Here is a 25970-nt window from a genome sequence, read left to right as displayed (position 1 = left end):
AAGGTCACTGAAAAGTTGAAATATCGAGATTCGGAACATGAGGAGAGTACTAAGCATACCTTGATACCCTTCTGAGGCATGAAAAATAGAACACTCACGGCATGGACTCATTAAGGAGATCTAATCTGAGGACGTACCCGATATAAAATCTGGATTTTTTTCACTGATCGTTAAGAGTATACATGCGTACAAGAGTCATGGACTGCATGACCTGAATTTTTGGAATTCATAATTTATGGAAAGTGATTCTGATTGTTGCACCAACCGGGAACTCATCATACTAGGAGCTAGGAGAGTACATGATTCCCTATCATATTCATGAATATGAACTATGATCGTGGAGCTGAAACATAAAGCATAAGTATGTATCGGAATAACTGAAGCAAACTGCTGAAATAAGAATAGATTGAGCATCACTCTTCTCACGGCTATTCCACCACTTACTGGAACAACACTTAGAATTTGAACGCTTGACTTGGTTACTCGTTCTATCATCTCCCCCTTAGATTCAAGCCATCGCTCTGAGTCTGTGAACCACTGTGTACATGCTGGTATAAATTGAAATCACTCTATTCTAGAGTCTGGGATATACAATACACATAAAACTAAACTTACTCTGAAAGGCGGTATCTTCATGTATAACACACAATACTAATATCTCCTTCTAAGATTCAACCCTTAGGCTTCTATAGCCCCAAAAGTCATCATATAACAACTTCAACATTCACCAATTTAGATTCTAACACTAAACACAGATATCATCAACCTCCAACACATCATACTTCTTCCGCCATAGTCTACCGATATCACATCTCAAAACTTATATCTCTCATTTAAACCATGATAATCAAAATCATACTTAAAAAGGCTCAACATCCTTAATCATAACTCCATAACTTAGCTATCACGAATATCACATATTGTTTAACTAGTCTTTCTCCACCTAGCAACTCAATGGTACTACTAATCCACACAACATGCAATGATCCTCAAAAAAATAATGTAGCCCCATAGCACCTTGGGCGTACTTCGATATCATACTTACAACACCAGATTTGATTTTGAGTCAAATAAACTTAAGCTCTTGTATACACTGTTCAAGCCTACTAGGTCATTTTCACACAAATAACATCTACAACATTAATCATTATACCCACCTTGATCACCATCTACTATTCCAACTTAGTGTCTAGTTCTAGGTACAAAGAACCACAACTTCACACAATATTCTTACATGCCAAACATCTGAAAACATTAATCCACCAAAACTTCATAACAGTAAGGATCAATCATAATCCTATGATCTATCTAATTTAAAACCCATTAACAGATCCTCCTTCTACACAACATTACTATCTACCCTTTATACAGCTAAAATTAGGGCAAAGCTCTACAAGTCTCAATTAAACTCCCTTTTACAATCTCAGGGTCATCTAATTCAATAACACTATTCCACAAAGTACCTTTATCAATAAACTATACCTTCCTTGCTCATAACAAACACCGTCAATAGCTCTTTTCATACTTCAAGCAAACAACAATTCACCTTAACTAATAACTCCTTCTCTGCCTTCTACTAAAATAACACATAGGGACGTATAACTCCGTTGCTAACTCACCCTTATGCAAAATATTCAGCTATACATAAATTCAATAAATCGCCCTTACCACTTTTCTTGATCTTACGCCTCTAAACCCCCAGTTCTAACCAACACAAGAACAACAAGTTGCTAGTGAATAAAAATAGGCCTCACACGGCTTCACTAGACTTTGATTTTTGCGTTTTGAATAAGAAAAGGAGATGAATGACAAGGCAACTATGCTAGTGAATCGAAAGAGCCCCACAGACTACCATACGATCCACACATGCTACTAGCTACCATATTAGTCTACCACTATAGAGAGGTAAATCATTCTCAAACATCGGTAATTCAATTAAAATATTTATTTACACAAAAGTCGCCCTCACTCTAACTTCTAACTCTGTGACTTCATATCACCATCTTCTTGGTCTAATCTCACTACCAATTGGTCATGACACCAACACTTTAACTTATACTACTATTCGGGTAGAAATCTAGTTCCAACATTCTTCTACATATTATTCCCTCTAAAGTATGACATCTGCAACATAAATTTTGAAAAAGACCGAATACTCTTAACACTGCAGGATGAAAAGCATGATTTTATTAAGATCAAGGTTCACACCAGAACCAATGCACTCTGAAGCACTAAAAGACTCTTTCTAAGTCCTTGCAAAACTCTTATATGATTCAATCAGAAAGAACCATACCATTAAGACTCTAAACTTTTGTACTTGAATCAGCCTAATAAGACATGTCTGAGAATGTCAGAGTAAGAAAAGAATTGGGATGACAGTTACTTTCATATGGGAGACACCATAGCACGAATTAGAGTATGAAAGAAGAACATTCTGACTCTATTGCATGAATTAAAATATGAAAAAAGAGATACATTCCTAAATGCCTTGTAGCCTCCAGCTTATAAGTGTGGCGTGCTATACACCCATAATCAAGACTCTACCCGACGCGATTTCGCAAACACCCTGGGACCATGAACCATGCTCTGATACCAAGTTTGTCACGACCCAAACTAGGGCTTGACCATGACAAACATCTCGAACCATAAAGGCCCAAAACTCCCTTCTCTATCTGGTAATCATGCATAATATTTATATAATAAAAAAAATGCGGAAACATAATCTGCTATGGAAACATGGTCATTTTTGAATTCAACATAAGTATAGAAATTGTAAATCAACTTTATCTAAATAACATCTGACTCAGTCTGCGAAATCTCTACTACATGAAAATATGACAACTGACTGAAACTGGGACAAGGCCCCCAATAGACCAAAACGGTAATAAGTGACATAATCAGAAAAGACATGCCTTCTAGAATAAAGAAGGCACACCACTGCATAATCTGATCAGTTGTTTGAATTATCTACTGCTTATCTGGACCCCTAGACCAAACCTCAGAACCTAGAGGAAGGAGGGGGGTCAATACAGATGTACTGGTTCACAGAGCAAATTCAAAATAATCATTTATTTATTCAACATATATGAGAGCAATTTAAAATAGTTCACAAGTATACCATATAGTAAGAAATCACATGGGCATTTTAAAAGACTCTGTAAAAATCATCACAACTATGAGAAATCTGTGTTACTCCTGCGCTAGGTGGTATGCCCTACAACTTTGAAAAATTTTCATGTGCTATATGGAAACTTCCATTTACTTGATAGAGAAGCTCCCAACCCAAGTGTGCCGCAAGGGTTGGAGTTTCAGAATCTACTACGCCACACTGTCATCGTCAGCGTACAATAATAATCTACCCGTATCGTCAAATATGGTTTCAGGGTAAGAATTGCTTGAACTCTCGCCTTTTTTGGGTAATCACCTAACCCTCTTTAAGCCCCTTTTTAAAACTCTATCAAAACATGCAGTCTCTGAAAACATACTCTGAAAGCATGCTCTGAAAATATACTCTAAAAACATAATCAGTTATGGCATAAATACATATGGTATCATCATACCATTGACTTGCAAGTCACATTTTTGAGCCATTATTAGTCTATCATAAATCTCTGTTTCAAAAACACAAGTTTTGGGATGTAGCATCTCGAAAAAAGAAAATTTAAATCTAAGTTAATATTATTGAAAGTCATAACACTAAGGTTATGAAGGGTGGTGTATGCATAATTATTTATCTCATTGTTAGATGCCTATGTGGATAAAATAATTTAATGTTGCTTTCTTATATATGCATATACATATTATATTTGTTAGTGATATTAATAAAAAAAACTGTGGGGACCACCTTTTATATAACTTTTCCTTAAAATAGTATTAAATTGAATGGGAGAAATAATATTAGTTCACTAGAAACATGTTTCCAGGAACAAAAACTTGCATTCTCTGTTTCCCTTTCCCTTTTGGGGCATCAATAAGAGAAAAGAAGTTAATTACTTATAAGAGGTCAAAAAGGAAAATATAAAGGAGAAAGGATATACTAGTCTTAAGGAAGATATAAACTAAAGGATTTGGTGGCAGCCGCAAGGGATTTGAAGAATCTTTAATTGCAATTGAATTCCAAAAGGTAAATTGTTTACCACTTTTCATGAATTCGATGTGGATAAGTATTTTGGGGATGTTTAATTTGAATTTGTGCTTTACTTCTTTGAAGTTGGTTCATGAAAGAAAGAGGGAAAATAGAAAATTTTAATAAAAGGGGTTTTTTTAGGGATTTCTATCAATTGGGTGGATGTATTGTTGAATTATATAAGTTGGAAGAGAGAATTTACTCCAAATTCTGGATAAGTAGTCCGATTAATTGCGGGCATAAGTGAGGAGTATTGAAATAAGTTGTCAAACATTTCTTTGGATTATTGACGGACATATATGGTATCCTTGTAGCTAGTGAATTGCTCAGATAGCAGGAATTAGTGGTTGGTAAGATAAAGGCTGAGCATTTGTTGGTTGAATCACTTGGGGCTTGAATTACTATCATAGTTAATAAAGCAATAAGGTATGTAGAGCTAAACCCTTCCCTCACCGCTAAGGCACCACCCTATGTCATGTGCTCTTTTCCATTTGATGTTAGTATGATTCTCATAAAAATGAAAATGGAATCTATATTGCCTTACATGCCATTCACTCGTTCTACCATCAAGCTTATAAGTATCTATCCTTCCTCCTTTATGTTAAATTTTCATGTTACTTTCTTACTATCATAAGTTTCTATACTTGAAGCCTTTAAGCCATAATATATATGTGGATAACACACATTAGGAGTAAAAGTAAATAGTAACGGCATGGTTGCATCTGTATATGCTATATCGATGATCAATATCGTAACTCATATGTCGTAGGCCTTCAAGGCATTATTTGATATACAGTAACGACCGAAGGGTACATAGGGTTGGCTTGGCATATCGCTCGACGTGATTTTGTGCAAAGGATCGAGACCAAACCACTATAGAGAGCCTAATCATTGGGCGTACCCACCTTTGTGGCATCATTTGTTTTTGAAGTCAGTTGGAATGTCATGTATTGGATTCCCTTGACTCAAGCCAACATATGACATATATGGCCTACGGGCAGACCCTCAAAGAGAGCCCCTGGGTGGGGCATACCTGGATACAGACTGCGATTATAGTTACACATATAAGATCATAGCAATGAGTATATAAGCAACATATGCTTTATACTTGCCTTAGATTGCCTTTGGAAGGCCATCTTGTGATCATCTGTACAACTTATAGGGTAAGTGCATCACCTAGGCAAGGTATAAGTCCTATATTATAATGAACGCTTGTGTTAAATATTATATAAGATGCTAATAAGACTGGTGCATAAGTTATTAGTTCATATGGTATATGTGTTATTTGTTGGCTCATACGTTTTTCACATTTTTGTTTGACTCATATGAGTTTCTGTATTTGTCAAGTTGTTATTCTGTCTGCTTTCATACCGGTACATGTTGTTTATGTACTGACATTTTGGGCCCACTATATTTTATTAATGTAGGCTTCGATCCTCCTAATCGCAGATATCCGCGTTAGGCTCTATTGCCATTTTTAGTTGATATTTTTGTGAGCTCCAACTCTCTCTGGAGCCAGTCTATGCATAATATTTTTATTATATGTACAGGTCTCTGGTTGGGTATAATGGGCCGGATGCCAACTAGTCACTTGTAGTATAGTGTGTTAAACTGACTAGAGGCTTCATGGACATCGTGTAGTATTGTATAGTTTTGTTAATGTAAATCCCTCGTGTATATATGCAACTCTTATTGAATACCTTGCTTGTTATTATTCCATAACCTTGCGTACGCCATAGAGTGCTTGTAGAATATGTGTATACGATTTTTGTTCGTCCTTAATTTGGGGTATGACAAACTTGGTATCAAAGCGCCTAGGTCCAGGTGTCCTCGGAAGTCTATGAGGCCGTGTCTAGTAGGACCTTACTTATCGATGTGTTGCACGCCACATTTATAATTAAAGGACTGCATGGACATCTAGGAATTTGACCTTCATACATAATCTAGATCGTGCAATAGAGCTAAGTTATAGAAAGTTACTTCTAACGTTTATCTGCTTATTTGTGATATAGACTATGTTTGCTTCAAAAAATGATAAAGCAGTCCAGCAGGCTGCTGCTAGCACTACTCAGGAGGCAACCACTATCGAGAAATCCCTGTATTGGTGGATCTGAATAGGACTCGAGAAAGTTTGTTGGGTTCTATGCTTCCAGGTTCTTAAATGCCCAGAACGGAAGGACCTACAGGGTCTTCTGTACCCCCAGTGGTTCCAACAGTAGTTCCTACCCTGCCACCAAATGCCTTAGACCCAGTTATTAAGGGAGTGATACAGTTGCTTACACAGTTGGTCACTGCTCAGGACCAAAGATAGAATATGGACTAACTGTTGCTACTCAGGAAGGAATTACTGAATCTAAGATCAAAGATTTCCTCCGTATGAATCCACAAGAATTCATAGGTTCCAAGCTTACAGAGGACCCTCAACAGTTCATTGATGAGACTCATAGAATTTGTAAGGTGATGAGGGTCCCGGATATAAATGCAGTTGAATTGGCTACCCATCGACTGAAAGATATTATTGTTGATTGGTATGAAATATGGATTGATTCGAGAGGTCAGGAAGCTCCTCCAGCGGTTTGGACAGAATTTGTAGAAGCTTTCATGGACCACTTCATGCCATTAGAGCTCAGAGAGGCAAAGATGGATGAATTTTTTTCTTTAAAGAAGGGTAATCTTAGTGTTAAGGAGTATTTTTTGCAGTTTATGCAGTTGTCCAAATATGCTCTAGAGTTGGTTAGCACACAAGCAAAACGGATTCATCGCTCTGTGAATGGCCTTGTGGGTCCCTTGAAGGACCTTCTTTCTGCTGCTGCTATAAATAGGGATTTGGATATAGAAAGAATCATCGAACGTGCTCAGCAGATAGATGAAGATCAACGTAATCGTAAAATAGATAGGGAAAGGGAGCAGAGTAAGAGAGCTAGGACGATCAGCCAGTATTAGGGAAACAGTGGAGCTACCACTAGTAGAGGGCCACCTAGGCAAACCCAGTCAGCTGTGTGCTCCACATCTAATGCTCCAACTCAGTTATTGAGGCATAGGTATGAGTAGAGCCAGACTTTTAGAGCACCAGACTTACGACCTCAGAGGGGCGCTAGTTAAGGATTACCACCTCGACCTACATGCAGGCAGTGAGGCCGACCACATGGAGGAGAGTGTTGGCGTGGTTCAAATGTATGTTACTGGTATGGTATAGAGGGTCATATAGTACGTGATTGTCCACAACTTAAAGGTAAGGGTTTAGGCGAACGATCACAGCCTACAAGGTCTGCATCAGCTTTATCAGTGTCTTCTTCTTCTCGCAGTCCTAAGGCATCAGTAGGCAGAGGATATGGTAGGGGCAGAGGGCTTGGTTTGAGCACAGGACTGAACCGTAAGTATGTACTAGATGGTCGGCGGGATTCAGAGGCATCTCTAGATGTGGTCACAGGTACCTCATCTGTCTTTTCACATGATGTATATGCCTTGATAGACCCAGGATCCACCTTGTCATATGTTACTCCATTTGTTGCTAAGCAGTTTGGAATAGAGGCAGAGTTGTTACGGAAACCATTTATGGTATCGACTCTAGTAGAAAATTCTATTATATCTACACGGGGGTATTATGATTGTGTTGTGACAGTATGTGGTCGGGCTACATTAGCTAATCTGATTGAACTTGAAATGGTCGACTTTGAGGTTATTATGGGTATGGATTGGTTATTCCCAAGATAGCCCATTTCCACTTCCTATGAGAGCCAATTTTAGAGTAGAGGGGTGATTCTATAATGCCTAGAGGGAGGTTTATTTCCTTTCTTAAGGCACGAAATCTTATTACAAAGGGGTGTTTGTATCACCTAGTCCAAGTAAAAGACATTGAGGCCGAAAAGCAGGCACCAACTTTAGGATCCGTACCTGTGGTGAATGAGTACTCAGAATTGTTTCCTGAAGAACTTCCTGGATTACCTCCTGTCAGAGAGATCAATTTTAGTATTGATGTGGATCCCGATACTCAGCTGATATCAATTCCACCTTATACAATGGCCCCTGCCGAATTGAAAGAGTTAAAAGAGCAGTTAAAAGACTTACTTGACAAAGGTTTCATTTGGCCTAGTATATCACCTTGGGGTGCACCAGTGCTTTTTGTACTCACGAAAGACGACACATTGTGAATGTGTATAGATTATAGACAGCTAAACAAAGTGACAATAAAGAATAAGTACCCTCTCCCCTGAATGGATGATTTATTTGATCAATTACAGGGAACTAGATGTTTTTCAAAGATCGATTTAAGGTCTGGTTATTACCAGCTAAGAATTCGTGAAGCAGATATTCCCAAAACAGCCTTTCGGACAAGATATGGGCACTTTGAGTTTCTTATCATGTCATTTGGACTAATGAATGCTCCAGCACCCTTCATGGACATGATGAATAGGATTTTTAAATCCTTCCTGGATATGTACGTAATTGTATTTATAGATGACATTTTGATATATTCACGTAATGAAGTTGAGCATGCAGATCATTTGAGGTCAGTGTTATAGACACTTAGAGAGCACCAGTTGTATGCTAAGTTCTCTAAGTGTGAGTTTTGGTTGACCTCGGTAACATTTCTTGGTCATGTCGTATCTGGAGAAGGCATCCGAGTAGATTTTCAAAAGATAGAAGCTGTGAAGAATTGGCCTCGTCCAACCACTCCTACTGAGGTGCATAGTTTCTTAGGGCTATCCGGCTACTACTAGAGATTTGTGGAGGGATTTTCCTCTATTTCTGCCCCATTGACCAAATTAACGCAGAAAACAATTAAGTACCAGTGGTTAGATGCTTGCGAAAGAAGTTTCCAAGAGTTGAAACATAGATTAACCACTGCACCTGTGTTGGGCTTACCAGAGCGCACAAAAGGATATGTGGTGTACTGTGATGCTTCAGACATTGGTTTGGGTTGCATCCTAATGCAGCATGAAAGAGTTATAGCGTATGCTTCTCGACAATTAAAGAAACATGAACAACATTATCCTACTCATGACTTAGAGCTTGCAGCAGTGGTATTTGCACTAAAAAATTGGCGTCATTATTTATATGGAGTACATGTTGATATCTTTATAGATCATAAAAGTCTCTAATATCTATTCAAGTAGAAGGGGATAAACTTGAGGCAAAAGAGGTGGCTAAAGTTACTAAAGGATTATGATTTCAAAATTCTTTATCATCCCGGTAAAGATAACATTGTAGCTGATGCTCTTAGTCGACTATCCATGGGTAGTCTAGCACATCTGCTACCTGTTCAACGAGAAGTAGCAAGAGATGTTTACAAATTGGCTAACCTTGGCATTTACCTTTTGGATTTCAAAGATGGTGGCGTTGTGGTACTTAATAGAGCTAAGTCGTCGCTTATGGCATTGGTTAAACAGAGACAGTATGATGACCCATTATTGCTCCAATACAAAGAAGGGATTCAACAACATCGAATCACGACATTTGAACTAGCAAGTGATGGCGCCTTGAGGTGTCAAGGTAGATTATGTGTGCCTGATGTAGAAGGGTTGCGACAACAGATTATGGCTAAGGCGAATTGCTCTCGTTATTCAATCCATCCCGGGTCTACCAAAATGTATCATGATCTTAAAGAGATCTACTGGTGGAATGACATAAAGAGAGATATAGCAGAATATGTAGCACGGTGCTTTATTATCAGTAAGTGAAAGCAGAACATCAAAGGCCTGGTGGCCTAGCTCAAACCTTTAGTATTCCTGTATGGAAATGGGATGCTATTAATATGGGCTTTGTTGTAGGCTTACCTTTTTCTTATCAGAAACATGACTCTATTTGGGTAATAGTTGATCGATTGACGAAATCAGCCCATTTTCTTCCTATTAAGTCTACTAGCACAGCTGAGGATTATGCCAGCTTTATGTAAAGGAGATTGTTCGCTTACATGGGAGTTTGATGTCCTTTATTTCAAATAGAGGTTACCCATTTAAATCTCAGTTTTGGAAATCATTTCATTAGAGCTTAGGTACGCAGGTGAACCTTAGCACTACATTTCATCCGTAGACAGACGGCTAAGCTGAGCGCACCATTTAGATGCTCAAAGATATACTGAGAGCATGCATTCTCGATTTTATAGGTAATTGGGATGATCATTTTCCTTTAATGGAGTTTGCTTATAATAACAGTTATCACTCCAGCATTGGCATGGCTCCATTTGATGCTCTCTATGAGAGGCGATGTAGATCACCTATTGGTTGGTTCGAAGTAGGCGAGACACAGGTATTAGGTCCGGATTTAGTCCATCAAGCTGTCGAAAAGGTTAAACTGATACGAGAGCAGTTGAAGACTGCCCAGAGTAGACAAAAATCATATACGGATGTGAGACGTAGATATTTAGAGTTTCATGTTGATGATTTTTTGTTCTTAAAGGTGTCGCCGATGAAGGGCGTTATGCGATTCGGGAAAAGAGATAAATTGAGTCCCACGTATATTGGGCCCTATAAAGTTATTCGCAAAATTGGTCAGGTAGCCTATGAGCTAGAATTACCTCCAGAGTTAGCTGCAGTGCATCCGATCTTTCATATGTTTATGCTACGTAAATGCTTAGGAGAGCCGTCCTTCATCATCCCTATAGAGGGTATTGAACTTGCTGGAAACTTATCATTCGAAGAAGTCCCCGTGGCCATATTGGATCGGCAGGTTAGAAAGTTAAGATCTAGAGACATAGCTTCAATAAAGGTGTTGTGGAAAAACCAGAACGTAGAAGAAACCACCTGGGAGTAGAAGCGGATATGTAAGATAAATACCCATATTTGTTTCAAAACTACCCAGAGGTTCTTAAACTACTTTTTCCCTTATGTGATCATTAATGTTGTTATAATTCGTTCTGTCGATATCTGATTTGTTCTTGATACATGTTTAGGTACATGATTTGTGCCTATGAGCCTTGAGATTTACATGGAAATAGCGTGCAGATGAAGAGTATAAGGTAAGTCACATGGTTGGTTATGACTTTTAATGGTGTTAAGGCCAAGAAGAGCCTCGTGCGTTATTGTTTTTTAGTTTAAGGCCAAGTGGAGCCTCGTATATTATTTGTTGAATTTTATATGTGTTGTGACGCTCTATGAAGCGTATTGAGATGTATTTTGGTTAGTTGACAGGTACCCGATAGGCCTATTTACAAAGGAAACTCTAGCGAAATTTTTAGAAATTTGAAGAGTTAGTCAAATTTCGAGGCCTTGTAACCGGGTAAGGTAAGACTAGAGTTGGATGATCTAGTAGGTGTTTTGGATCGTGGTAGGATGGAGGATAAGCTTTAAGCATCATTCGAGGGCGAATGATCTTAAGTGGGGGAGATTGTAGCATCTCAAAAAAAGAAAATTTGAATCTAAGTTAATATTATTGAAAGTCATAACACTAAGGTTATGAAGGGTGGTGTATGTATAATTATTTATCTCATTGTTAGATGTCTATGTGGATAAAATAATTAAATGTTGCTTTCTTATATATGCATATACATTTAGTGATATTAATAAAAAAACTGTGGGGACCGCCTTTATATAACTTTTCCTTAAAATAGTATTAAATTGAATGGGGAGAAACAATATTAGTTCACTAGAAACGTGTTTCCAGGAACAAAAACTTGCATTCTCTGTTTTCCTTTTCCTTTTGGGGCATCAATAAGAGAAAAGAAGTTAATTACTTATAAGAGGTCAAGGAGAAAAGGAAAATATAAAGGAGAAAGGATATCCTAGTCTTAAGGAACATATAAACTAAAGGATTTGGTGGCAGCCGCAAGGGATTTGAAGAATCGATTTGAAGAATCTTTAATTGAAATTGAATTCCAAAAGGTAAATTTTTTACCACTTTTCATGAATTTGATGTGGATAAGTATTTTAGAGATGTTTAATTTGAATTTGTGCTTTACTTCTTTGAAGTTGGGTCATGAAAGAAAGAGGGAAAATGGAAAATTTGATAAAAAGGGGGGGTTTTAGGGATTTCTATCAATTGGGTGGATGCATTATTGAATTGTATAAGTTGGAAGAGTTAGAATTTACTCCGAATTCTGGATAAGTAATCCGATTAATTTCGGGCATAAGTGAGGAGTATTGAAATAAGTTGTTAAACATTCCTTCGGATTATTGACGGATATATATGGTATCCTTGTAGCTAGTGAATTTCTCAGATAGCAGGAATTAGTGGTTGGTAAGATAAAGGCTGCACGCTTATTGGTTGAATCACTTGGGGCTCGAATTACTATCATAGTTAATAAAGCAATAAGGTAAGCTAAACCCTTCCCTCACCGCTAAGGCACCACCCTATGTCATATGCTCTTTTCCATTTGATGTTAGTATAATTCTCATGAAAAACGAAAGTGGAATCTATATTGCCTTACATACCATTCCCTCGTTCTACCATCAAGCTTATAAGTATCTATCCTTCTTTCTTTATGTTAAATTTTCATGATACTTTCTTACTATCATAAGTTTCTATACTTGAAGCCTTTAAGCCACAATATATATGTGGATAACACACGTTAGGAGTAAAAGTAAATAGTAATGGCATGGTTACATCTGTGTATGCTATATAGATGATCAATATCGTAACTCATATGTCATAGGCCTTCAAGGCATTATTTGATATACACTAACGACAGGAGGGTACATAGGGTTGGCTTGGCATATCGCTCGACGTGATTCTGTGCACAGGATTGAGACCAGACCTCTATAGCGAGCCCAATCATTGGGCGTACCTGCCTTTGTGGCATCATTTTTTTATGAAGTCAGTTGGAACGTCATGTATTGGTTTCCCCTGACTCGAGCCAACATATGACATATATAGTCTACGGGCAGACCCTCATAGTGAGCCCCTGGATGGGGCGTACCTGGATACAGACTGTGATTATAGTTACACATATGAGATCATAGCAATGAGTATATAAGCAACATATGCTTTATACTTGCCTCAGATTGCCTTCGGAAGGCCATCCTGTGATCATCTGTACAACTTATAGGGTAAGTGCATCACCTAGGCAAGGTATAAGTCCTATATTATAATGAACGCTTGTGTTAAATATTATATAAGATACTAATAAGGCTGGTGCATAAGTTATTAGTTCGTATCGTATATGTGTTATTTGTTAGCTCATACGTTTTTCACATTTTTGTTTGACTCATATGAGCTTCTGTATTTGTCCAGCTGTTATTATGTCTACTTTCATATCGGTACATGTTGTTTATGTACTGACGTTTCAGGCCCACTATATTTTATTAACGTAGGCTCCGATCCTCCTGATCGCAGACATCCACGTTAGGCTCTATTGCCATTTTCAGCTGATATTTTGGTAAGCACCAACTCTCTCTGGAGCCAGTCTATGCCTAATATTTTTTATTATATGTACAGGTCTCTAGTTGGGTATAACGGGCCGGATGCCAACTAGTCACTTGTAGTATAATGTGTTAAACTGACTAGAGGCTTCATGGACATTGTGTAGTATTGTATAGTTTTGTTAATGTAAATCCCTCGTGTATATATGTAACTCTTATTGAATACCTTGCTCGTTATTATTCCATAACCTCGCGTATGTCACAGAGTGCTTGTAGAATGTGTGTATACGGTTCTTGTTCGTCCTTAATTTGGGGCATGACATGGGACCACCATTTCAATAATTCAATTCAAAGAAATTCTTTCTCAAACCTCATGTAAACACATGCTATAAACTCATCTTTGTCAAGCATTTCAATAGCACAAGGTGGTCATGTCAAAGTTCTCAATTTACATGCAATTCTTTCTTTCAAACACAAGAACACATTTATATCAAGAAACACCCTCTCAACAATTTCAAATCATGCTCCAAGGCCATATTATTGCGAAAACATCCTCTAAATCACAAAACCATAATCTTTAATTCAATACAAGAGAGGGAGTTCACAATTTATGCTCTCAAACAAATTTTAAATCTCAAATTCCATACATATACATAAACATGTAAATCAATTTAGGGGATAGGACCACAAGGTCAAAACAATAGTAACATTAGACATTCGGAATATGTAATTTAGAAGATAGATTCCAAAACTCCTTTGAAATTCATGCGTAAAATCTTAAAATCATGCTCTAATGGTTTTAAGCCCATGTAGTTTTTAGGATAAACCCCACGTACCTCTATTTTGGAAAATAATGGATGATTCTCGAAGCTTACGGATTGAGGATTTCAAAGCTGTAATTATCTTCCAAAACTCACGGTTGAATCTTGAGTTAATTGGGTTTTAAGTCCGAAACCCTTATGAATGTTTTTGAAGAAAATTGAGAGAAAACCATATATTTTAGGTGAAATGAGGCCCAATCTCATGTTATAGACTATTTATAAGGTAGGAAAAATGACAAAAATACCTCTAAATGCTCGGGGGTTGAATGCTGAAAATTGGGCACGCACCGAACTTGCAAGGCTATGCTTGGCAATAGCGGTGGAGTTTCCCGGGCGACGCCTGGCAATAACGATGGAGTTTCCCGGGCGACGCCTGGCAATATCGGTGCTCTAACCTGGGTGACGTGGGCTTGTCGCCCTGAGCTACTATTTTGAAAACCCAAACATGCCCTTACGCTATCAGGGATGTACTACGGTCTTGCCCTATCACAACGCAACTTGAAAATCCAAAAACGAAGGTCGGAAAGATCTTCAAATAAATCTCCGAAGTTCAGAGGCTTAAAATGAGATTAAGTCTCTTTGACACTTAGAAAATTGTCAAGTTTTCAACTCTATAATCATGCTACTAGGTGATAACATATGGAGGATTTCTTGCGGGGGTGTTACAACGACGGTTCGATTTCTAGTTCGAAAATGCAGGGTGTTACAGCTTTTAAGCCTATTTTTTGTTCCAAGAAGATTCTATGTTTTCTACTTGATGAGCAACTCTTGTTCGTTGTTTCTTGTCACACTTATGTGGATAGACTAGTTGACTCTTTCTTTGGAGGGTATTCGGGTAAGAGGGATGTTTGGGTGTACGTGAAGTTTGAGCCACCTTGGCAAGATGCTATGATTGATTACACTAATCCTAACCCTACTTGTGTTTGCTTGTCCTTCCTATTGTTTTGCAAGGTTCGGATTCGAGGTCGAATTCCTTTTCAAGAAGGAGAGGATATTACAAGTACGATCGTGATTGTGGACCAATACGTAAAGACTCGAGCTCGGGTGGCTGCCCAACCAATGGAACAAGCTTTGAAGTGTAGAGAACAAGTCCCAACACTCCAAAGCCATCCAATATGCACACTCCAAGGCCTCCCCTTTGTCTTGGCTCATAAAGGGTATTCTAGTCATTTTGTATTAAGTTGAAACCTAGGCTATAAATAGAACATGTTAGGTCATTTTGTCATAACTTTGATGATATTTTGAGAGCTTTTGAGAGTTTCGTACAAGTGTGGATATCACTTGTAAACAAGTGTGGAATCACTTGTGTTGGTTGCTTGTTTTGAAACGTTGGTTGCTTGGGAATCCGTTCCCTTGAAGTCACCGTAGAGTTTGGTGTTACTTGTATGAATTCTTGGGCCTTTGTGTTCAATATACACTTAGGTTCATAGTGTTTATACATTTGTATGTCAAGTTACCTATTAATTTATACATATCATTGTTGTCAACATCTTGTTCTTGGGTTTGTGTGGAAATCGTGAGTTATTGTTGTTATCATATTGTTGTTGTTAATCTTGTTAACTACTTGTTAGTTTGTTGGCTCGCTGAAATAGGTGTCAATACACCTACATATCTTGTTGTTCTTGTCTTGTAATCTTGAATCCGAGAGTGGTCACCAAGAGGGTCCTCGCTTTCCTTGAACTAGTGGATTGTTTTGGTGTTTGTTTTGTGTCCTCCTTGACGATCTTGTATCATTTATCACACACACACACACACACACACACCCCGGAAAAAAATCCGACTATATAAATTTTTTCAATACGAAACTCGAATTTAATTAAATTTCAATATGAATATCAAACACCAAGTGAAAAAAAAACAAATTTTATTAAAATCTTACTGTTGACAGTTGACATAGTTGTAAAAGGTGGCCAAGGATAAATATTCGTATTTGATATGTACACCAAAATTCAAAAATAATTTAAATGATTGTAATTTGCTTTAAAAAAATTACGTTGAGATAGTGAAAATATATCTGCATGCGCTAGAGTCAAATATATACTCCAAATTTGGACTAGACAATACAATCATCAAAATAACAATAATTATTTCGCAAAATCAAATATGTAAGATGAATCTGCTATATCAATCGTCACTTCATTTAAGTTATTTGTTATGAATTGATTAAACTTATGTTAAATGATTAACTTACTGCAAACCTCCTTTATTCAATTTTGAAATGACTATAATGTGATCAGCTAGAATTTGCCAACTATGCTTTTTCATATTTGTAAACTGTAATTGTGTTTTACACTACATCAATATATTTATCAACAACGTGAGTTGGAATTCTTGTTACGAGTTCGATAAAAATTTATGCTATTACATTTCTGTTAAGACATGCATTTATTTAATATTTACAAATAATATAATTGAAAATTGAATAATCTATCTTTTCTATATTATAAAACCCATAAACTCAACATTTTATATTAGTGTTGTATTTCTATATCTAACTAATATTCACTCTATCAATATATTACCAAGCATAGAGATGAATTCTGAATTTGAAGTTTATGAATTTCTATAATGATCTCGAGTTTCAAAACATGCACTTTTAGTTCCTCTACTTATAAATATTCACAAATTTTAGAATTATTAGTTGTTCTATTGTTTATATAATCATGTTAAACTTGTATTCTTCATATTCAAAGGTAATGTATTTCTAAAAACAGTTAAAATATAACATACTCCCTTCACGAGAGAATTATCAAACACATACATTATTTTAATTGATTAACAATTAAATAGATATAATTATACATCAGAGAAGATCAAAGTCTCAACTTATTAATAACTAATGCACCCGAGTGTTACTCGTGGATAATGAAATGACGTGAGAACTATGAAGTTTCGTGTTCAAATTTTAATATCAATAAAAATATTAGATGATATCTTTGTCTTAGCTAATTCTAATGAGCAAAGTTATCTAAAACTTGTTGCTAGTCGAAGGATGAAAAGTATCGTATGAATGCAAGTAAACTGATTCAGACAACACAATTATTAAGAATAACAATAAAAAAATGATATAGAAGAGCTAAAAGTATTATTTTTCCAATAAAAAACTTTTCCAACATTGCCAACCACCTTTTTTAAAAAAAAAAATATTACTTTCTCCGTCTTAAATTATGTATCGTCATTTTCTTTTTGATCCGTCCAAAAAAATATCACCTTTACTTATTTGTTAAGTTTTTAAAAACACAATTAGAATTTTATCCTTGGGATCTCACTTAATTTTAAATACTATTTTTTTTATTTATCTTTTCAATTAAAAATGATCTCACTTGATTTTAAATACTATTTTTAGAAACAATAATTTTGTGAATTTAATAAATTTAATAATTATTTGTTAAATATCATGTTCAATCAAATGATGACACGGACAGAGTATTATTTTTTATTTTCTCCTCACTTGCTTTGGATTCTCCTCTCCTTGATCTAGCCATTATGTCATGAATTTGAAGATGCCTCTAGTGGATTGAAGGAATGTTAAATCTCTTTACTATTTGATACACAAATTGAGTACCCCAATTGCTCAATCCAACAAGGTAATTTTCTTTTCTAACTCCTTAATTTCTTCCATAATTTCAATTTCAATTGTAAAAATCAGATCTTGGAGCTTTTTTCTATATGGAGTTTGCTTAGTTTCTTGAAAAAAATTCAATTTTAAATGTAAAAATTAAATCTTGGAGCTTTTTTATATATGGAGTTTGCTTAGTTTCTTCAAAAAAAATTCAATTTCAATTGTAAAAATCAAATCTTGGAGCTTTTTTCTATATGGAGTTTGCTTAGTTTCTTCAAAAAAATTCAATTTCAATTGTAAAAATCAAATCTTGGAGCTTTTCTCTATATGGAGTTTGCTTAGTTTCTTCAAAAAGAATCAATTTTAAATGTAAAAATCAAATCTTGGAGCTTTTTTCTACATGGGATTCGCTTACTTTCTTCAAAAATTTCAATTTTAAATGTAAAAATCAAATCTTGGAGACTTTTCCTATCTGGGGTTTGGAGATAGAAACTAGTTTACTTATTGTTAGTCTATATATAAGTTGTGACATTAAAGATTAAATTTTTACCTATTTAAACTGAGAAATAGAATCTTGTTTGAAAGTTTTGATCATTTTTTGATTTGGGTGTGGTTAGACCATATAAAACATGTGACATCAAAGATTTCATTTTTACCAATAAATATAATCTTGTTTGAAAATTTAGATCCTTTTTATAGCTGTTTTTTTGGAGATAGTGCTTTTGATATCTATCATCATATGTTCTTTATTGTGTTTCGATTATCACATTTTATTTTTTTTAATAACTGTGGTGTTCGGGCCAGCTTTCGCGCACCTCGACTAAATCCACGAGATACCTGCCACCTCCCACTAGCAAAGGATACCAGGTAACTCAGGTAGGTAACTCAGGTAAGTCTGCCCACCAAGGCTAGGACAGATGGGAAGAATCACCTAGCGTTTTTTTTTTCTCTACTGGGATTTGAATCTAAGACCTCAGGCTCTCAACCCAATTCATTAACCACTAGGCCACCCCTTGTGGACCACATCCTTGAAATTATCACAATATTTCGCTGTTGTTACTGTTTCCGTTCTTGTAGGGCTTTAGGCTCTGCACTGCTTTCCTCGTTAATTGCTATGTTTTCTTCGCTGTTTTCTTTTTCTTTTACTTGGATTTGTTGCACGTGAGCTGAGGGTCTTTCGGAAATAGCCTCTCTACCTCCATGAGGTAGTGGTAAGGTTCGCATACACTCTACCCTCCCACTTGTGGGATTTCTCCGGGTATGTTGTTGTTGTTGGTTTTGGAGATAATAACCAGTTTACCGACATGGTTAGACTATATATAATTTGTGACATCAAAGATTCAATTTTTACCAATTTAAACTGAAAAAGATAGAGTCTTGTTTGAAATTTTATAACCTTTTTGTGGATGGGTATTGGAGATAGAGACCATTGAATTGGTTAGACTATATAATATTTGACATTAAAGATTCAATTCTTCTACCAATTTAAACTGGGAAATAAAATCTTGTCTGAAAATTTGGACCCTTTTTGTGTAGATGGATATTGGAGTTAGAGATCAGACGATCAGTTAATAAGTTTGATAGATTACAATTATACTATGTGAAGTCAAAAGGATTCATTTTTACTAATTTAAACTGAAAAGTACAGTCTTGTTTGAAAATTTTGTATCTTTTTGTATCTGGGTATTGGAGAGATTAAATTTGTTAGATTTTATACCACGTGAAGTCAAAAGATATCATTTTTACCATTTAAAAGTGAAAAATAGAATCTTGTTTGAAAATTTGGTACGTTTTTGTGTCTGGGTTTTGGAGATAGAAACCAACCTACCGAATCGATTAGGCTAACCACCAAAGGATGTGGTGCAACGGATGAGGCTGTTCCTTAATCAGGCGTCTCACGTTTTGAGCCTTGGCTGTGGAAAATCCTTGGAAGGTAGCACTTCTCCAAAATGTTTCCTACACGGTGCGAATCCGGATATCGAATGGGAAACCCAAGAAAAAAAGGAATTGGTTGGACTACATATATCATGTGACATCAAGGATTTCATTTTTACCAACTTAAAATGTAAAATAAAATCTTTTTGAAAATTTGGATCCTTTTTGTATCTGTGTTTTGGAGATAGTAGATTAGACTGTATATAACATGTGACACTAAAGATTTTGTTTATCTACCAATTTTGTGATTTCAGATGACGGATCGTTATTGGATCACTTTTGTGGTAGTTCTATTTTGTCTTGTTGGAGCTTTTGATGCTAGTGCTGGAGATGCTGACCCTTTGTACAGGTAAAATTTTCTGATAACTTTACCTTATGCTTAATATTTTGTGAGCTTTTCCATTTTCTACTGTTGATTTTAGTAGTTTAGGCTACGAGTGCAAAGATATAACATAGATTGATTTGAACTGATTTGGAATCACAATTCACATGTGCGGTAATTTGTTTTTATTTTGAGAACGGTAATATATTATAGAAGTACTAAGAAAGGCAATGATATGTCCAAGTTTAGCAAAATACATTCTATTCTTGTAGGATCATAAGAGACTAAGTATGGACTTCACTTTGTCGTCAAGTTCCTCTTTACACCAAAAAACGAAACAAAGGTGTGCAATTGAACTTGAAGTGACGAATCGAGTTAGCTTTGTTGTCGAAACATCTAGTATTCCTTTTCCTTCCACACGGTCCACCAAATGCATACTGGAATGGTATTCCACCATATTGTTTCCCTTTTTCCTTCTCCTTTTCCGCCAACATTGTGTTTTTGGACATCCAGGCGGACGTAATGTAGCTTATGGGTTCGTCCGAGCTCAGTACCTTTGTCTCAAACCCTGCATATGTGTGAAAAAATTCGCAAAATAACTGCGAACATTAGATCGTCAACCAAGTAATGTTAAATCCCGAACTCGAAATCCATAATGTTCAAATCTTAGATCCGGATCTATGTCCATAGACCCACTGTGTTGAGAACTGGATGTGAAAGCTGGCACTCATCTTACAGATGAATGAACAGATGCTTCACACTTTCTGATTCCGTAAACCCCTTATTTGAAGATTTTCCTGTGTTAAACACGCTTCTTTGGCAACCAACCATTAGTCGCTTGTGTTTCCAGATTGTGAATCCAAGGCCGTGGTTGTTGCCTGTTCCAGCTTGTGTCTAAGCTCTGTAGCGCGGGACTTAAACAGTAAAGATGCCATTACTGTGAGGTCTCCAGTTCATTCTGGAAGCATTATTGTCGAAATATTGGAATGGTTCCTGTTCCAGTGCAGCAACATTGACTTCGGGAATTCCTTTTCAGCTCTTTCGATTCTTCTTTTTGGCTTATAGTTCATTGTGCAAAATATTTGGTCTTCTTAACCTCAATGGCCCTCGAACTTCTAAGTGAATCATATAGCAATTGTTGAGGTACCTATAGGTATTCTTCCCATCATTTGAGAAAAGAACTGGTTAGTGGCTTTAAGAATGATGTACATTAATATACTCGGTTCTAGTTCGTTGTACAAAAGATTTGATCTTTTCTATAACTAATTGGACCTCGAACTTCTAAGTGAATCATATAGCAATTATTGAGATACATAGTGGGTATTCGTTCCATCATTGAGGAATGAACTGGTTAGCGACTTTAAGAATGATATAAATTAGTGTACTCGGGAGATTAGGTTGAGTAGGTTCCCAGTTAGAGTCTATTAAGGTTTCATCATATCAATCAACTATACGTCAGTCTATATGAATCATATGTATCTATTTTGTTCTTCAAGTCCATTTCTTTCCAATAGAGGTCCGTTAGTCTTATACTTATCTGAATATGGATATACAAATCTCTGATTAGAATAAAGTGACTCATTACAGACAACAGATATGTTGTAAGTGTAACAACAGCTACTAAGATTGAATGCCAACCAGTTGGTCTAACTTGTATAGAAGGTTTGCTACCGTTCTGTTGTTCTTAGCTAAGTTGCGCGGACTCTTCACTTTCGATGCCACACCCATGTCGGATTCTCCACAAAAACAATTCTTTTGGGGAATCCGACACGCACCCATTGACATTTTTGAAGAGTCCGAGCAACATAGGTTCTTAGTCAAATCCTATTGACTTTGAGAGATTACAGGTCTCTTAGTTTTACGTTAGTACCTTTTGGTTTGTCTTGACCCTTCTACGACATTCATTCATCGTAATGTCACACATATGGACAAGTTCGATGGAGGTCTACAGAAAATGGTTAAATCTTCTGTGACAACCTTCCCGCTTTTCATGCAGATATTACCACTTTTAATTTTGTCCAATCTTGTAAACACGTCAATCTTAGCTTTTATTTTTTCTACAACATTCATCTTGTGAATATATTGGGATATAAAGGCCCATCATTCACAATTATAATAGATTATTTGTATACGATCAATCTATAGAACTTGCCTTTTACATAACTAGATAACAGTCAATAATTTTTAAAACTTGAAATATTTTTATACCCGATTACTATTATGCAAACATTGTTATTTAGTACAGGAGGACATTGCACTTATTACTATATGCACATTATCTTATCGGAATGCCAAAGTAGCGTACTATCCTATTTGTACCTAATCACGATTGTGCAAACTTTAAAAATTTGGAGCCGGCAAATTTGGCTAGTTGTGGGAGAATAGACAGCAAAGTTGCAAGCATTTAGATAGACCTGCAAAAGTTAAAGTAATGGAAACCGTCATTGGAGGAGGTCTGAGTTATTTAGCCTGGGAGATTGTTTTGATAGACCTGCAAAAGTGAAAGTAATGGAAACCGTCATTGGAGGAGGTCTGAGTTATTTAGCCTGGGAGATTGAGGAAAATATTACGGACGGGAAAATAAGTAGGAAGAGCTCAGACAAAAATCTATCAACTATCAAGTTCCCGATGTTAAAGGTTGAAGGAGTAAACACACTGGATTAAGCTTTCCAGTTTGTGGAAATATTACATGGATAGCTACTGATTGTTATATAACTTGCAATGCATTCGTAAAGGCTGTGAAGGAAATCGTGTGCTAATTTCAGTTTCTAATCATGGAATATTTCTATTTTAGAGAAACTATTAAGGGTAGGATGGTAATTCTATTTTCCAACTTAAAATACTGAAATACCGGATCTTTTAGTAAAACTTCTCCACTGCTTTATGTGAGGAGCTAGACACAATCTAGTAAAACTATACAAAAGGGGCACCAACATACTATTTTTTTTCTTATACAAGCTGAAAGTGACGCTGTGTATATGGACACTGTTTATTGGTCTTATGTGGTTATTGCTTTTTTTGTCGATCCACAATTTTTTGGTGTAAGCTCATTTATCCAGTAAAAGGAAACAAAAGATCAAAAACAAAGCCCTTTCATACAACTGCAGTTCATCATGTGGGATATAGTAAATGATTGTGACGCACAATACAAGTAGCAATTTATAGTTTTCTGTGCAGTCAAGAACTTGAACGATCAGACTTGATATTTTTGAAATGTCGTTTCTTTGGTTTAGGGCTTGTTTTGGCCAATGTAAAGAGACTGGATGTGCTGGAGAAACATGCTTCCCACATTGTAAAATTCCTTTAAATGGTTCTTCTTTCGATGCCAGCTCATTTTTGAAAGAGCCTTTATACCTGTGGTTGAAACAAGTGAATTGCCTAAGTGATTGCCAATATCACTGCATGGTTCAAAGAGAAAAAGAACGAGCAACAAATGGATTTGGGCCTGTGAAATATCATGGTAAATGGCCATTCAAACGAGTCTTAGGGCTTCAGGTATGTTAATTAATAGCCTCGTCCTAATTTCAAACAGCTTCAAGAAAAGTCCCCTTGTTTATGTATTCATATATATTGAGTATTAATCTGGAGTAACATCTTAATCTCTCAGGAGCCTGTGTCTGTTGCTTTCTCTGCACTTAACCTTGCAATGCATCTCCATGGATGGCTGTCCTTTTTCACGCTTATTTACTACAAGTTACGATCAAATGACGATGAAAACACCTGCTACAATTACTCTAGTTTGTGGCATATTTACGCGTTCTTGTCTATAAACTCATGGTTATGGAGTGCTATCTTCCACGGTCGGTAAGTTTATGCTTTGACAGTCTTGAAAATGCTAACTTTACCAGTGTAGAGTTTAGGCTTTTATTTTCTAATCGTATGTAGTTGGATTTGTTGCAAGTGCCTGCCTATCCGGATTGAAAGTTTTTCATCGTCTTTCAATCTTAGTTCAGTTTACCAATTAAATTGTATCAACTTATTTTTGTTTATTTATTGCAGAGACGTGGATTTAACCGAAAAGCTGGACTATTCATCTGCTGTGGCATTACTTGGATTTTCACTGATTGTATCAATACTAAGAAGTTTCAGCGTAAAGAATGAGGCGACAAGAGTTCTGGTTGCTGCTCCATTGCTTGCCTTTACGGTCACACACATATTGTACCTGAACAACTATCAAATGGACTACGGTAATGTCCCTTTCTTTTTAACTTTACGACAAAATGTGCATGCCTTGACAATAGGATGTCGAGAATAATTACTGACTCTCAAAGTCATGTGTGGTAGCAATACCAAATCAAATATAGCTAAGCTTTGGAAATCATAATGCCATAATACTTTTCTAAATCCTCCTAATTATTATCCTACTGCAATCATTCCTGCTTAGACGAATTCCAATGTTGTGAAGATTCCAACCGAAAGGTCCTTATATGATGATGCATAATGTGATGATGCAAAGCGATGCGAGCCCCTCTCGCTGCATGTGGCTAATGCGAGCGCATCATGTTGATTTTATTTTTAGGGTCAATTTTGAATTAAAAAAAGAGTCACTTCGGGTTGATTTTATATTTAGGGTAAAAAAAAGAGTCCACTGCGGTGATTCCCGCTGCCGCAATTTTCTAAGGTTAACTTTGAAGTCCACTGCTGCGTCTCCTTCTTCTTCACTGTGTGACTACCACTACTGCGACTTCTCCTTTACTGTGCGACTACCACTGCTGCGACTTCTTCTTCTTCACTGTGCGACTACCACTACTGCGACTTCTTCTTCTTCACTGCTTCACTTCAATGATGAGCTCGCATTGCTTCACGTGATGCGGAGCCTTGTTGCTTTTTTCCGCGTAACGCTTCCCTGAACACTGCTTACGGCTCTTGGCTATTGTTTTGTTGGCATGATTTGTGTCTCAGAATGGATTGGAAAGCATCGCAAACTATTTTTTCGTAATGATGACATACTTTCTGGTATTTGTATCTGATGATAATTACTGTGATAAATTCTCAGGATGGAACATGAAAGTGTGTGTTGTGATAGCTATTTCTCAACTTCTAATTTGGTCAATCTGGGCTGGAATTAGCCGTCATCCTTCCCGGTGGAAGTTATGGACCGTGGTTATTGGAGGTGGCCTCGCTATGCTCCTAGAGATCTACGACTTCCCTCCATATCAAGGTCTAGTAGACGCTCATGCGCTCTGGCATGCCACCACTATCCCTCTGACGTATATCTGGTGGAGTTTCATCAAGGATGACGCGAAGATTGGAACTTCGAACTTGAGTAAAAAAGACGAGTAGTGTTTTCAAATGGAGAGCTATAGCAAGTATTCAATAGTCCAACTTGCAAGTAGAGAGTGCTTGTTTGTGCAAGAAAAATCAATATTTTTTTTTCGGTCGATAGAAGAGTGTGTTGATATTGCCCAGAGGCAGAGGCGGATTCAGGATTTTGATTCGACGATTAGATTAGATTGTAATTTTATAGTTACAATGTTGACATTATTCATTTCCTTACATGACTTTGCAATATTTTCTTGCTTTGTTGGGAATCATTAACTTGTACAACTGATTTTGATTTCTGTTCTTTGAAAACAGTTCTTGCTATTGTGTTGGATATTGACGTGCATGATTTTCCCTTTTTCTAGTATACTCAACTATTTAAAGGGATCCATGATCTATCAAAAATAACCTCTCTACTTTCGATACCAGGCGGTTACGACCCAATTTCTTTAAGTCATGATGGTGTTTACCATAGGCGAGTCATAGCCCGGAACGATAGGTAACGGCTAATGGGCAGAAATCAGAAAAAGACCACATAAGACCACAAGACCACATAAAACCACATATAATGATAATAGTATTAATTATAAGTGAAAAGCAGAAAGGGAACATATAAACTATATCAAAACGAGAGAAGGAAGAGGAT

At 36.6% G+C, this 25970-nt stretch overlaps 1 protein-coding gene and 1 long non-coding RNA gene across 8 annotated transcripts; both read left to right on the top strand.

The window, feature by feature from the left end:
* The first annotated feature begins 3925 nt into the window (after nucleotides 1–3925).
* On the top strand, nucleotides 3926–15602 carry LOC107872364. Of its 3 annotated transcripts, XR_007048110.1 has the most exons (4): nucleotides 11905–11946; nucleotides 12266–12377; nucleotides 13375–13439; nucleotides 15195–15602. It is a non-coding gene; the product is annotated as an uncharacterized LOC107872364 (long non-coding RNA). The 3 variants fall into 3 exon arrangements; XR_007048112.1 differs by lacking the exons at nucleotides 11905–11946; nucleotides 12266–12377 and adding an exon at nucleotides 3926–4123 and having other exon boundaries at nucleotides 15195–15600; XR_007048111.1 differs by lacking the exons at nucleotides 11905–11946; nucleotides 12266–12377; nucleotides 15195–15602 and adding exons at nucleotides 3926–4123; nucleotides 11019–11084 and having other exon boundaries at nucleotides 13375–13836.
* A 1991-nt stretch (nucleotides 15603–17593) lies between these two features.
* On the top strand, nucleotides 17594–25658 carry LOC107870485 (post-GPI attachment to proteins factor 3). Of its 5 annotated transcripts, none has more exons than XM_016717021.2 (7): nucleotides 17594–17830; nucleotides 18610–18681; nucleotides 19995–20089; nucleotides 23296–23557; nucleotides 23670–23866; nucleotides 24062–24249; nucleotides 25059–25658. In XM_016717021.2, the coding sequence occupies exons 3-7, from the start codon at nucleotides 19995–19997 to the stop codon at nucleotides 25343–25345; spliced, it is 1029 nt and encodes a 342-aa protein (XP_016572507.1). In that variant the 5' UTR covers nucleotides 17594–17830; nucleotides 18610–18681; the 3' UTR covers nucleotides 25346–25658. The 5 variants fall into 5 exon arrangements, with proteins under 5 accessions (XP_016572507.1, XP_047256554.1, XP_016572508.1 ...); XM_047400598.1 differs by having other exon boundaries at nucleotides 17647–17830; nucleotides 18610–18694; XM_016717020.2 differs by having other exon boundaries at nucleotides 17648–17830; nucleotides 18610–19870.
* Nucleotides 25659–25970: the final 312 nt, after the last annotated feature.

Source organism: Capsicum annuum, chromosome 12 (assembly GCF_002878395.1).
Source record: "Capsicum annuum cultivar UCD-10X-F1 chromosome 12, UCD10Xv1.1, whole genome shotgun sequence".
Classification (NCBI taxonomy): Eukaryota; Viridiplantae; Streptophyta; class Magnoliopsida; order Solanales; family Solanaceae; genus Capsicum; species Capsicum annuum.
This window is presented reverse-complemented; position numbering and strand designations above follow the sequence as displayed.